Here is a 13,867-nt window from a genome sequence, read left to right as displayed (position 1 = left end):
GGCTGGGGGCCTCTGTGAGGAGAAGCTGCTGAGCTGCGCCAGGCGGTGTGCAGGGTCAGGGCCAGTGTCCCAGGCAGAAACTCTGTGGGGTGCGAGGACCCTGCTGCAGAAACAGGCATGCTCCAGGAGTGGGGGGCAACCCCACAGTCTGGGGTGCTGGGGCACAAGTGCAGGGGGACAGATTCAGGCCCTGCCACCTGAGCTGATAGAAGATGAAAGAGTCAGTGAACTTGACACATCAGTAGAAATGATCCAATCTGAAGAAGAGGGAAAAAAACTAAGAAAGTACAAAGGGCCCCTGAGACATCAAAAAGACAAGTACTTTTAACTCAAGAAGAAGAGAATGACATTGAAGCATAAGAATATCTTGAAGAAATATGGACAACATCCCCAAATTGGATTAAACATATTCTAACTTATAGATGGAAGACTCTCAGAACCCCAAGCCCCAGCACAGGTTGGCACAGTGGCAGAGAGCAGGATTCCAGAGGAAACCGAGCAGCTGCACATGCCTGGCCTCCCTCCGTCTGCTGCAGCCGGACGGGCACCTGCCTCCGTCCTGGAATGGGGCGGGAGTGGAAGGCAGGCAGTTATGAGACGTCTGTGCAAACGCTCAGCACAGCACATGGCACCAAGCGAGATGCGTTGTGATTGTTTGCATTGGTGGGGTCCATGAACTCCCCGCAGGACCCTGCAGCGTGGCTCTCATCGTTTGGGAAAACCTTCTGGATCACTGAGTTTCCAAATCGAAATGGGGGACCCCCAGTGCTGTGAGTGGGACCATGCTGTGTGGCCAGAGGACAGGGTATTTAATATTGGGGCGGACCTTGAAAATCATGAGGGATCGATCCCCTACCCCCAACTGTTGGTCCCTCGCTATTCAACCTGGGCTTTGGTTCCAGAACTCACAAGGCCACTGGGTCCCAGTGACTTCCAGCCAAGAAGGAGCTTCCTGAACGGGGTCACTTCAACCGAGAAGAGACCCATGGAGAGGGAAGAGGAGGAAAACCCAACCAGGCAGCCACGAGGAAGGCACAGGAGGCTTGTTAGCCAGGACGCCGTGGCCTGGTCTAAAGGCTGCTGGGGGGAAAGAGCCTGCGGACCAGCTCTATCTGCTGCCCAGACCCCACCCCAGGCCCACGCCACCACGTGCCACGCCAGCTGCTCTACCGGTCCCATGGGCTGTGCCACGCCTGCTGACCTCCCTTGGGCTGTGGGAGTTTGTGCCACGCCCCCTGCGTGGCTCTGTTGTGCTGGCCTGTGTGCAGCTCCACCGCCTCCTGCCTGCCGGCCTGCAGCCGCTGGTCCCTGTGCTGCCCAGCAGTCTGTGGCCAGGCCTCTGCCTGCAGCCTGGTCTGCTGCATGCCCGGCCCCTGCCAGGCAACTGTCCCTGAGCCTCAGGTCAGGCGGCCTGCCATGTGCCCGTGAGCTGCGGGCCCATTGTGCGTGGCCCCCTGCTGCCAGTCCTGTGGGGGCTGTGAGCCCTCCTGCCGCACCCTCCTCTGCAGACCTGTCCCCTGCGGCACACCTTCCTGATGCTGAGCCTGTGACATCCAGGACCCCTCCTCGTAGGACCAGGAGCAGCCGGGTGCATGATCTCCTGCTGGGCTGTCCGATGTCCACTTCAGACCTTCTGGGCCTGACCAGGCCACCTCGCAGCAAGGCCGTCGATCCCAGCCAGCCAAACTGAGGGACCTGCCCCCGGGCTCCCGGCTGGGCCTGGCTCGTCTCACCCTGGCAAGTGCCAGCGTCCAAGGCCTAATAAATGTCAGCTTATGGTGCTCCCCCGGCTGTGGTGACGTCTGTCCTTCAGAGTCTCTCCCTGAACGGCTGCTCTGGAGGTGGTTTCCCGAGAATTCTGGAAAGTTCCTTCTACCGAGAGGGCCCCGGTTGCCATGGCTGTGGCCAGGACTGACTGCTCAAAGGCCACCTCTGAGGTGACAGGCATGTTCCTAGTGCCCAGCCACATGGGACTTCCAGGGCTTCCTTTGTCCCACACCGTCCCTTGAACTTACAAGGTCAGTTCTTAGCCTGCTGCGGGTGGGGCTGAGGGCAATCCACCAGCTTCCTGACCTGACCCCTTTCAGATGAAAGGTCTCCTGCTCCTACTCTAACTAAAGTCAAAACTGCACACGCCATTGAAAAGCATGGCTCCTCCTTCTCCGGTCGGCGGGAGAGAGTTTGGGGGACAGCTTCTGCGGTCCCCCAGAGATGTCTGTGTCCTAGTCCCAGAGCCTGTGAATATGTTCCTTACAGGCAAAGTGACTTGGAAGATGGGAGTTGGTTAAGGATTTTGTGGTGGGAGATGATCCTGGGTCAAACAGATGCCCGATGTCATCACAGGGACTTCTGAGGGACACAGAGGGGACTACAGAAGAGAAGTCCCTGGGAAGACAGGAGCAAGACACTAGGCTGCCGGCTGAAGCATGCAAATGTGGAATGAGGCGGGGACCTCTAGAAACTGAAAGGAACAAGGAACGGATTCTGCCCGGAGCCTCTGGAAGGGTCCGCCCTGCCCAGGCCTTGACCTCAGCCCGCAGAGCCCCATGCCTGGTTCCGGCCTCCATAGCTGTGAGACGGCACACTTGTGTTGTTTCAGCCACGGTGTTCGTGGGCATGTGTTCTGGCCACAGGACAGATTTAATTGTTTTGTTGCACAGCTTCCGATGTCCACTCTTCCTCCATGATGCTGCTGGCCGCAGCATGACCGTCAGGGGCGGGAGAGGCACAGGGGAGAGGAGGTGGTGTCCACACCGGGTTGCAGCTGCCCCCGCTGCCCTGCTGCACAGGCTTTGGGCCCCTTCGTCCTCTGCAGGCTCCTCCTACTGAGCCCTGTGTCCCATGCCTGCTGGCCAGGGGAGGAGGCCCCATTCTGATCTCTGGTGTTTGGCAGCTGGGTTCCTTCTGCCCAGGTCTGTGCTGCTTGGACTGGGTCCAGCTTGTCCTCATCCCCAAGGGTCCACCTGGACAGTGGTGGCTCTTAGGCAGCGTCGCCCTTAGCCCTCTGACCCATGGAGCATCCAGCACAGATTCTGGCTCTGTTGCTCCTCCCTGCAGGCGACATTGTCACACACACCCTGACCCACAGAGCCTTTTCTGCTCCCCAAAGCACCCTTAACCTGGACAGGCAGGGAGACGGGTGTGGGCAGGAGCTGACATCCACTCAGGTCCCTGCCTCCAGCACCCACACCTGCCTCCTGGGCCCATCCTGGGAGGGCTGTCCACTGCGGGGAGGGTGGGCTGCTGGGGTCAGGAAGGGAAACGAGCAGGCAGATGGCATCACTCCCAGATCTGTCCACTCAGCTGCTCTGAAGTTGGATTTGAGAACATGGCTTTATTGTCTGGCTTCTGCCCAGCACGTAGATTTGGGGTGGTCGAAGGGGTTCAGGAGAGGAGGAGAAAGCAAACATATATTTCCTGGCACAAACGTTTTATTGATTATAACAAATGGCCTTTGTCATGTAGAGAGCAAGCAATCGATCCTGCAGAGGAGGGTCCTGAAGACCCTCACTCCACCCCCTGGTGAGGGATTTGTGGGTCATCTTTTGTCAAAAAAGGATGGGCAGCATGTGCAAATGAGCATTAGGGAGCAACTGTGTGTCCACTGATGGGAGAGTGGAGGTCCTGGCACCAGCCCGGGGGCTGCAGGGCCGCATGGGAGGGCAGAGCTGTGCTCAGGAGCAAGGGCAGCAGCTTGAGATCAAGCTGGTCAGCAGCAGGATGTCTGGGCCACCGGGGCAGGGACACAGCATGCAGGTCTGCACACCGGGCGGCAGATGAGGGACATGCAGGAGGCTGGGCGGCAGCAGCTGGGCTGGCAGCAGGAAGGGGCACAGCAGGAGGAGATAGGCATGCAGCAGGAGGGTCTGCACACAGGGCGGCAGATGAGGGACACAGAGGAGGAGGGTCTGCAGCATGATGAGGGGCAGGGGGTGGGCTGGCAGCATGAGAGGGCTGGGCAGGGGGTGGCCCCAGAGCAGACAGGCACACAGCACACAGGCTTGCAACAGACGGGTGTGCAGCAGGTGGGCCTGCAGCAGAGGGGCACACAGCAGGCCTGCTGGCAAGGGGAGGAGGTGCAGCAGGAGGGCTGGCAGCTAGACTGCTGGCAGCACAAGGGTGTGCAGGAGCTGGTGCAGGCTGGTTGGCAGGTGCTGGGCCCACAGGTCACAGGGGTGCAGATGAGGGTCTGGATGGGGACCAGGGCACAGCAGCTCGGGGTGCAACAGGAGGTCTGGCAGCAGCTGGGGACACAGCAGGTGGACAGGCAGCAGCTGGGGGCACAGCAGGTGGACTGGCAGCAGCTGGGGGCGCAGCAGGAGGGCTCACAACAGCTCTCTGGACAGTCGTCCACCTGCCAGGAGGAATCAGTGCAAGAGTCACTGGAACCGGGCAGGCAGGCACGGCTGCTGTAGCTCAGGTCACTGGAGCAGACGGGCAGAGTGGAGGCGGCCATGGTGGGTGGTGGGACTGGAGGTGAGCTGGGAGGAGTGTGTGAGTGTGCAGGTGTGAGTGTGAGTGTGTGAGGTGCCCGGGCTGTCAGCTTTTATACCTTTCTTGGCTTGTGTTGTCTCACTGAGCAGCTCCCCACGCCCTCCCTTCCTTGTTGGGGCTGAGAGCCTGTAGCAGGAGAGCCCTCATTAGTGCCCATGTATTTCCTGCAATCAGTTTCTACTCATTCAACTGGTGAGTGTGTTGCAGGATGTGCTTCCCAGCTCTCCTTGTTTGGCTCCAGAAAACTTAGGGTAAATACCTGAGGCAAGTTTTTGCTGAGTTGATGTTAAGCTGTGATTACTCTCCAGAGATGAATTCTGGTTCCATCTCTCCTGTGTTTATAGTGGTTCAATATTTTTTATGCACGTGAGCATTTAAAAATGTAAGTATAAAATGAAACTTGCTCATATTATAAATACTCTGCACACAGGATTGGGTCACAGAACGCTCCTGTTCCAGTCACCCAGCCTCTGTGAGGAGTTTCAGCGTCCTATGAACTAGCTCCTTCTTTTTTCTCTTTGCTGTTCCCCCATAACACACTCAGACACCTCGTTTGATACTGTGGTGTTTTTTTGCATTTCCTTTTGTCGTGGGAAAAGATCGAAGGCTTTTTCATATGTGTTGGTGGGTTTTACATTTGAGGATTCCTTGTGTGTCTGCAGATGCGTCAGGCTACCTCCACACTCATGATGATGGTTTGGCTGGGCATAGAATTCAGGTTTGTTTGTTTGTTTTTAATCCTCACCTGAGGACATTTTTTCATGTTTTTTTTAGAGTGGGAAGGGGCGGGGAGAGAGAGAGAGAGAGAGGGACATCGCTGTGGGAGAGAAACAGCGGTTGGCTGCCTTCGCGTGTGCGCCCTGACTGGGGACCGAACATGCCGCACCCTGAGTGTGTGCCCTGATCAGAAATCGAACCTGGGACCTTTCGGTCTATGGGAGGATGCTTCAACCAACTGAGCCACACTGGCCAGGGTGAGAATTCAGGTTCTTAGTAATAGTTTCCTCAAAATATCAAAGAAGCATGTGCATTTCCTCATGGCGTCCCGTGTTCCCAATGAGAGTGAAGCTGTCACTTGTTATTTATAGTTTGTTTGTTTACTTATTTATTTACTGAAGTCTGCAAGAGCACCTGCCCTTCTCGCCATCCTTGTTCTGCAATGTCCTGCTGTGCTTCCTAGGCTTGCGTGTCGCTCTGTGTCCTGTGGTGAGAGCTCCTCGCGCCTCCCCGGGGAGGCGCACCCCGGGCCCTGATTGTACATTTAGACTATTTATACTTTCATACTGCTTGAACGGTGGCCACTTTCCTGCTGTCTGCCGCAGGGACCCCATTAGGCGGCGGATCTCCTGGGCTTGCCTCCATGTCTCTCCATTTTTCTCTCTTTTTCCTTATGTTTATTGTTTGCCTTCTTCCTTAGGAGATTTTTCTTGATTTTATCTTTCAGACCACAGTTCAGTCTTTCATTTCTTGTCTATTATTAGTCCTTTACATGGACCTTTCCCCTAATTTTTAAAAATCTTTAAAAAAATTTTTCAATTAAAGTTGACAGACATTACTATATTAGTTTCAGGTGTACAGCCCAGTGATGAGACATTCCATCACTTACTGAGTGGACATCCTGATAAATCTTGTTCTCCTAACTTTTATTTTTCAAACATTGTTTGATTATTTATTTTTTTGGTAGCAGCTTGATGTCATCTTGTGACGTGAAAGAGACACACTCCCCATAACTCTGACGATGTCAGTGTGCATTGCACAAGCCTTCCCTCATTTCCTATGCGATCTGTTTGTTTCATTGGACATCAGACAAGGCTGCTCCTCAGTGCCAGGCATCTGATTTTTGGTGTCAAAGACTGAACAATTCTATTCTTATGCATTGGGGTCCTGTTCTAATTTACACTAATCTGTTTCCCTCTGCTTCTCTTTTTAACAAACTTACAGAGAGTCCTGGTGAGCCCTCTTCTTGTTGTTGTCCTGTTTTGGTCTGGTCTTCCCCATTACTTTTGAAATGTTCTTCCAGTGGGCTGTGAGGGGCCATGTGAGAACCATGGACCTCCTCCACTTTCCAGAGCGGAAGGAGCTCGTGTGGCTTTAGGGAAATGATGGAAACATTGATGATAATTGCAGGGCTATGTGGCATCATGGGGCTTTACTCTGAGACATGCTCCGCCTCAGTCTGAGTGCTTTCCAAAGGCAACCAACGTGTGACGACCCATTTTTATAGACACAAAATGCTGCCAGAAGGAAAGTGTCCTATGAAAGAGGAGAATCCAGGGTCTGACGTTTCTCTCTTGGCCAAAAGGGGCTCTGCTTCGTCCCTCCGTCTGCCTCCTTGCTCCCACCCTGGGCAGCCTTGGGTTTTGTGGGTGGGAATGGGGAGGCAATGTGGGCTTGAGGCTAGGCGGGTTTGGGAAGCCTGATGTTGGCTTCTGGGACGAGTATAATGGTTTCCCCTACTGTCCCCCGACCTGTTCCAGGGTCGAGCTTAATGGCATGGGTGTTAGGACTCTCCACGTCTCCTAGTATCATCTGTGACCCATGCCCTTTTGTGTAGCTCCCTTCTTGTGGCCTGGGGACTATCTGTGTTGCTGGCCAAGGTGTCTTCCTACTATCACTGTCTCAAGCATAACTCTTCAAGGGGCCGGGCTGACCTGGGGTAAGTCCAGGCAGGCCTCACTGAGTCGGGCTTCTGGATCAGGGAGCCTCTGGTTGAGGCTGGTGGAGCAGGTTCAGCGAAAGAACAAATGATCAGTTGATTTTTGAAAACAGGAGGAAGTCTCTGGGCACCTGAGTGAGCGCCACAGTGCATGGTTCAATGTTCCTGGCCAGGCCACGGCGGGGGAGGCTCGGAGGGGAGAGGGTCCGGAGGGCCGTGGGGCGGAAGCCGCACCCACGCATGTTCCCCTCCCCCTCCCCCAAGTGCATGCTTTCCTTTCGTTCTGCTCTCGTACCATTGGTGGGAGGACAGCGCCTGGGGAGGGCTGACCATGAAGGCTCTTGCATCTTGCTCCTGGAGCTGGTGGCAGCGCCGCCTGCTGCTCACAGCTCAGCTGGAGTTTCTGGGTGTAGCAGGGCTCTCACTGTGTTTGAGAAGCTTCTTCCTGCCCCTGGTTTACCCAGAGTTTTGCTTTGGGCTTTTACACCAAGCATGAGTTGAATCCTCTGTGTGTGTGTGTATTAAACTACTGCCAAGTTCTAAAGGCTTTTCTGCTTCCATTTATCAGGATTGTTAATTATATCCTTCCTAAGTTGCATCCTGAGATATACTCTATTCGATAATGGCTTATTATTCTTTTAACATAGTTTCATATTGAATTTGTCAACACTTTAGTTAGAATCTCATACTTTATATTCTTAAATGAGATTGGTCCGCAGATCAGGACCGCTGTGTGTTGAAGCCCAGGATGAAGATTTTGGGCCCCAGCAGCCACCCTGGACCCACAGCAAGAAGACCAACATTTCTGTCCTTGGTCCCTCATTTTGTCCCTTTGCAGGGACCTGGATTTCCTTCTAGGAAGGTGGACGAACTTGTGTTGGGCTGGTCTCTGGCCCCAGCTGCCTGTTCTGGGGGTTCTGCTTCAGGGAGGAGTGAGGGAGATGCCTGCCATGCCCTCGGTGAGCACAGTGGGTCGGGACCAGGGCAGGGGGGCTGGACACAGGTCTGCCGTGCTGCCTAAGCCTAGTGACGCGGCTGGTTGCATGGGCACGTTTACTGGGGCAGGGCGAGGTGGAGGGTCCTAGATGGGCGCAGCTGCCGGCAGAAGGGAGTGTCTGAGCCCAGACTGGAGGGCAGAAGGCAGATGCCAAGGGGCTATCCAGAAGAGCCCTGGGGGCCCCGGCAGTGTGGGATGTACAGGTAAGCTCACTCGTGAGGGGCACCAGGGAGTCTTGTACAGTAAGTGCAGGATGGGGCTTGGGGAGCAAGGAGGTGTGAGTCCAGGAGCACAGTTAGGGAGGCAGCCAGGAGCTCTGCAAATCTCTCGGGGGCACTGCATGGGGCTGGCTCCTCGGTCTGTGGTCACTGTTAAACTTGCTGTGTTTCTATCCCCACCGGCCACACCTGAGAAAGGGCCAGGAAGATCCCAGGCCTGCTGGGTTGTCATTCCTGGCCCCAGGGCACCCCTCTCATGTCTCACCAGCAGGGGAGGGGTGTGGTGCGGCAGGTGAGCTGGAGGAAAGGCGGCCTTGCCAGGCTGCCAGGGCAGGAGCTGCAGTCCTTGGGCCAGTCTAGTGCGAGGTGACCAGGTGGGTAAGTCCCCTGGGGGTGCTGGTGGCACCAACACACAGCTGGCCCCTGGGGGCAGCCACCAAGCTGCAAAGGCCAGTGTGGCACAGAGGCCCATGGCTGCTGCCAGGGGGTGGAGGAGGTGACCACTATGTCCCACAGCTCTGGGCCGTGGTTCCAGAGGCAGCTTTACAGAGGTAGGCCTGGGGGCTGTGTGCTGGGGTTGGAGTCCTACAGGGCTTAGAGGGGGCCTGGCTTGTGGGGTTTGCAGAGACCAGCACTAGGTGTCCCTCATCACTGTCCCCACTGAGTCAACAGATAAACAGAAGGTCGGAGTGAAACAGGTGGCTTTATTAGGACTCAGAGGTGATGTTACTGCCTGGGGTGTGAGCAGACCTGCCAGGGCAACAGGGCTCATACAGGAGCCAGGGGGTGGGGGTGGAGCTATGGTGGGGGAGCATCTGCTCACCAGGATCAGGAAGGATTTGGTGGGTATTGAGGGGCCCTGAAGGAGGGGCCAGGTGAGGCGAAGAAGCTTGTCCTGTCCCTTGATGTTGTGAAAGCCACAGGAGGTATAGCTGGCGGGGAAGTCAGCCTACTACTGGGGAAGGACTCTGGATGAGGCCTAGAAAGAGTCAGCAGCAGGATTTCTGGGCCGAGGCAGGGACACAGCAGGCTGGGCGGGAGCACACAGGGCGGCAGATGAGGGACACACAGGAGGCTGAGCGGCAGCAGCTGGGCTGGCAGCAGGAGGAGGAGGTGGCACAGCCAGAGGAGACGGGCACGCAGCAGGCGGGTCTGCACACGGGGCGGCAGATGACAGACATGCAGGAGGAGGGTCTGCAGCAGGCTGAGGGGCAGGGGGTGGGCTGGCAGCATGAGGGGGCTGAGCAAGGGGCGGCCCCAGAGCAGATGGGCTTGCAGCAGACGGGTGTGCAGCAGGTGGGCTTGCAACAGACAGGTGTGCAGCAGACAGGCTTACAGCAGACAGGTACGCAGCAGGTGGGCCTGCAGCAGACAGGCACACAGCAGGCCTGCTGGCAGGGGGAGGAGGTGCAGCAGGAGGGCTGACAGCTAGACTGCTGGCAGCACAAGGGTATGCAGGAGCTGGTGCAGGTTGATTGGCAGGGGCTGGACCCACAGGTTGCCTGGCAGCAGGGGCTGGACACACAGCTCACTGGGGCACAGATGAGGGTCTGGCAGGGGGCTGGGGCACAGCAGCTGGGGACACAGCAGGTGGATGGGCAGCAGGTGGGGACACAGCAAGAGGAAGGGCAGCAGCTGGGGACACAGCAGGTGGACAGGCAGCAGCTGGGGACACAGCAGGAGGAAGGGCAGCAGCTGGGTGCGCAGCAGGAGGGCTCACAGCAGCTTTCTGGACAGTCGTCCACCTGCCAGGAGGAGTCAGTGCAAGAGTCACTGGAACCAGGCAGGCAGACTCGGCTGCTGTAGCTCAGGTCGCTGGAGCAAACGGACAGGGTGGAGGCGGCCATGGTGATCGGTGGAGCTGGAGGTGAGCTGGGAGGAGTGTGAGTGTGAGTGTGTGAAGGTGAGTGAGTGTGTGAGATGCTGGGAATATCCAGCTTTTATACCCCTCCCTCGGTGTGTGTGTTGCCCCAGCAGGCGGCCCCCACGCCCTCCCTTCCTTGTTGGTGTTTGCATGGCGAACACCTTCATTATGGTCGGCCCTGTTGTCATGAGATGTCTTTGATCATCTCATAAAGTTTGGACTGCCCTGCATGGGGCTGGCTGTCCCTGGCCTGAGTTGGACCCCAGCCCCCAGCCAGGACACCTGGAAGGAAGCCCCAGCTTCTCTTTGGCTGACCCTGCAGTTTCTACCTGGCAAGTCATGTGCCAGGGCATGGGGTGACATCTGGTCCCATGAGGACACATGCTGTGTGGGCCAGCTTCTTTGTGCAGGTCCTCCCTGGGGCCAGCAGCCTGGCCCACAATTGGTAAAGAAGTGGAGGGAGGTACCTGTTGTGGAGAAAAGGCAACGTGAGGACAGGCCCCTCCTGGGTGGGCTCTGTGAACTTCTATGCTGTCGGCTGAGGACTGGAAGGACCTCCCCTCCCCAGGAAGGAGAGGGACCTTGCATTGGGCCTGGCTCCCTGGAGTGTTGGGAGGACCACATTCAGGGACCTTTGGGTCCGAAAGCACGTCTGTGAAGCCCATGCATGCATGGTCAGTTGTCCTGAGAGAGCAAGTCCAGGTCGGGACCTCAGAGAGGGGTGGGATTAACCTGGAGGAGGCAGGCACTGATGAGGCCAGAGTGGAGAGGTGGAGGGATAAATGGTCATTGATATAATTTCAACCACAGCTGAAAGGGAACCTCTATGGGATATAAATTGAGGACACAGCTTCTGGAAAATACTTGCCATATGTACGATAGACGAAAGTTTAGTATGAACATTAAAAAGTCCTTACAACTAAAACAGAGTATAATACAAAAGAAACAAATCAAAATTCAAATCATTGAAATGATCAATAACCATCGGCAAAGCTATTGGGCCTCGTTAATAATTAAAGTTTCTCAAATTAAAGCACAGATGTCCCACCCATGAGATCAACCGAGGTTCACAACGCAGATCATGCCCAGGGCTGCTGAGCGGGGTGGGGGGACCTCACCCTCGCCGCCCTCAGCAGGGATGTTTTCCACGTGTGTGTGTGATAACACATAATACATAGTTCACCATTTTCACCATTTTAAAGTGTGTAACTCTGGGGCATCTAGTACAGTCACAGTGCTGTGCAACTGTGACCTCACTCCAGCTCCAGAACCTTCCCACCACTACAAAGGAAATCCCGTGCTATTAAGCAGTCCCTCCCTGTGCCTGTCAATCACTGCTCTGCTTTCTGTCTGCATGGATTTGCCCATCTGCACATTTCATGTAAAAATCCCACACAGTGCGTGGCCTTTTGTGTCTGGCTTATTTCATTCATCATGAAGTTTCAAGTTCATCCCACTGTAGACGTGTCCGCGCTCCGCTCCTGTGTGTGGGTGAGTGATGTTCTGCTGTGCGGGTGGGCCACATTCTGTTTATCCACTCATCCATCAGCTCACGGGCATTTGAGTTGCTCCTACCTTTTGGCTAATATGAACAATGCTGCTATGAACATTTTTTGCATAGGGTTTTGTTTGAATACCTCTTTTCCATTCTCTTGGCTGTACACATAGCAGTGGAATTGCTGGGTCACGTGGTAAATCTGTGTTTAACTTTTGAGGAACTGCCCGTTCCACAGTGGCTGTACAAGTTCCCATTCTCAACAGCAGGGTGTGAGGGTTCCATTTCTTCACATGCTTGCCAACATTTGTTATTTATTAATTTTTTAGTTATGGCCACTGTAGTGGGTGTGAAGCGGCATCTTGTTGAAGTTTGGATTTGTAGTTTCCAAACTACCAATGATACTGGGCTTCCTTTCCTGTGCTGGTGGCCATTTGTAGATCTTCTTTGGAGAAATATTCTTTTTAATTACTTTGTCTTTTTGCTGTCGAGTTGTAGGAGTTCTTTATGTATGGTGTATACTAGACCCTTATCAGAATTACAATTTGCAAGTATTTTCTTCCATTCTGTGGGTTGTCTTTTCTCTCTCTGGATACTGTCTTTTAATATAAAAAACTTTAAAATCTTGATGAAGTCCAACTTATCTATTTTTTTAAATTCTATCTTGGTGATTATGCTGTTACAGTTGTCCTGATTTTTCCCCTTTGCCCCCTCCACCCACCATGTCCCTCAGGTAATCCCCCCACCATTGTTCATGTCCATGGGTCATGCATATAAGTTCTTTGGCTTCTCCATTTCCTATTGTGTACTTTACATCCCCAAAGCTATTCTGTAACTACCTATTTGTACTTCTTAATCCCCTTACCTCTTCACCTATTTCCCCACACCCCTTCCCGTCTGGCAACCATCAAAAGGCTCTCCATATCCATGATTCTGTCTCTGTTCCTCGTGTTTGCTTAGTTTGTTTTTAGATTTAGTTGTTCATGGATATATATTTTTGCCATTTTATTGTTCATAATTTTGATCTTCTTTTTCTTAAATAAGTCCCTTTAACATTTCATATAATGATGGCTTGGTGATGATGAACTCCTTCAATTTTTTTCTTGTCTGGGAAACTCTTTATCTGCCCTTTGGTTCTAAATGACAGCTTTGCTGGGTAGAGCAATCTTGGCTGTAGGTCCCTGCTTTTCATGTTTGAGTATTTCTTGCCAATCCCTTCTAGTCTGCAAAGTTTATTTTGATAAATCAGCTGACAGTCTTATGGGAACTCCCCTGTAGGAAACTAACTTCTTTTTTCTTGCTACTTTTAAGATTCTCTCTTTCTCTTTAAACTTTGGCATTTAAATTATGATGTGGCTTGGAGTGGGCCTCTTTGCATTCATCTTGTTTGGGACTCTCTGTGCTTCCTGGACTTGCATGTTTATTTCCTTCACCAAATTAGGGAAGTTTTCTTTCATTATTATTTCAAACAGATTTCCAATTCCTTGCTCTTTCTTTTCTCCTTCTGGCACCCCTATGATGTGAATTTTGGACCTCTTGAAGTTGTCCCAGAGCTGCTTATACTATCCTCGTTTTTTTGGATTCTTTTTTCTTGTTGTTCTGACTGGTTGTTTTTTCCTTCCTTGTGCTTCAAATCATTGCTTTGATTATCAGCTTCATCCATTCTACTGTTTTCTCCCTGTAAATTGTTCTTTATTTCAATTAGTGTATGCTTCGTTTCTGACTGGATCTTTCTTATGCTGCTGAGGTCCTCACTAAGTTTCTTGAGCATCCTTATAAACAGTGTTTTGAACTCTGCATCTGATATATTGCTTATCTCCATTTCATTTAGCTCTTTTTCTGGAGTTTTGATCTGTTCTTTCATTTGGGCCATGTTTCTTTGTCTCCTCATCTTGGTAGCCTCCCTGTATTTGTTTCTATGTATTAAGTAGAGCTACTTTGACTCCGTGTCTTGGTAGTATAGCCTAATATAGTAGGTGTTCTGTAGGATCCAGTGGCACAGCCTCCCCTATCACCCAAGCTGGGTGCTCGAGGTGTGCCCTTTACATGGGCTGAGTACACCCTCCTTTTGTAGTTGAACCTTGGTTGCTTTTGGCCGATCAATGGGAGGGATTCATCCCGGCCAGTCAGCTTCAAGGATTGG

The 13,867-nt window shown here is 53.4% G+C and overlaps 2 protein-coding genes across 2 annotated transcripts; both read right to left on the bottom strand.

Annotated features, from left to right (window-relative positions):
- Positions 1-3,709: 3,709 nt before the first annotated feature.
- Positions 3,710-4,456, bottom strand: LOC112308942 (keratin-associated protein 10-7-like). The gene has a single exon (XM_071220520.1). It carries the CDS (start codon positions 4,454-4,456, stop codon positions 3,710-3,712), a length of 747 nt encoding a protein of 248 aa, XP_071076621.1.
- A 4,898-nt stretch (positions 4,457-9,354) lies between these two features.
- On the bottom strand, positions 9,355-10,212 carry LOC112306342 (keratin-associated protein 10-7-like). The gene is made up of 2 exons (XM_024562246.2): positions 9,898-10,212; positions 9,355-9,798 (listed from the first exon to the last, which is right to left on the bottom strand). The coding sequence occupies exons 1-2, from the start codon at positions 10,210-10,212 to the stop codon at positions 9,355-9,357; spliced, it is 759 nt and encodes a 252-aa protein (XP_024418014.2).
- Positions 10,213-13,867: the final 3,655 nt, after the last annotated feature.

The sequence above is a fragment of the Desmodus rotundus genome, chromosome 2 (assembly GCF_022682495.2).
Source record: "Desmodus rotundus isolate HL8 chromosome 2, HLdesRot8A.1, whole genome shotgun sequence".
NCBI classification, from domain to species: Eukaryota; Metazoa; Chordata; class Mammalia; order Chiroptera; family Phyllostomidae; genus Desmodus; species Desmodus rotundus.
This window is presented reverse-complemented; position numbering and strand designations above follow the sequence as displayed.

Bases quoted from the DNA above. Each gene is read 5' to 3' on its own strand.
- LOC112308942 (XM_071220520.1), bottom strand. From the start codon at position 4,456: ATGGCCGCCTCCACTCTGCCCGTCTGCTCCAGTGACCTGAGCTACAGC.
- LOC112306342 (XM_024562246.2), bottom strand. From the start codon at position 10,212: ATGGCCGCCTCCACCCTGTCCGTTTGCTCCAGCGACCTGAGCTACAGC. The intron at 9,799-9,897 runs GTGAGCTGTGTG...TGCTGCCAGCAG, and splicing joins AGACCCTCATCTGTGCCCCA to TCTAGCTGTCAGCCCTCCTG.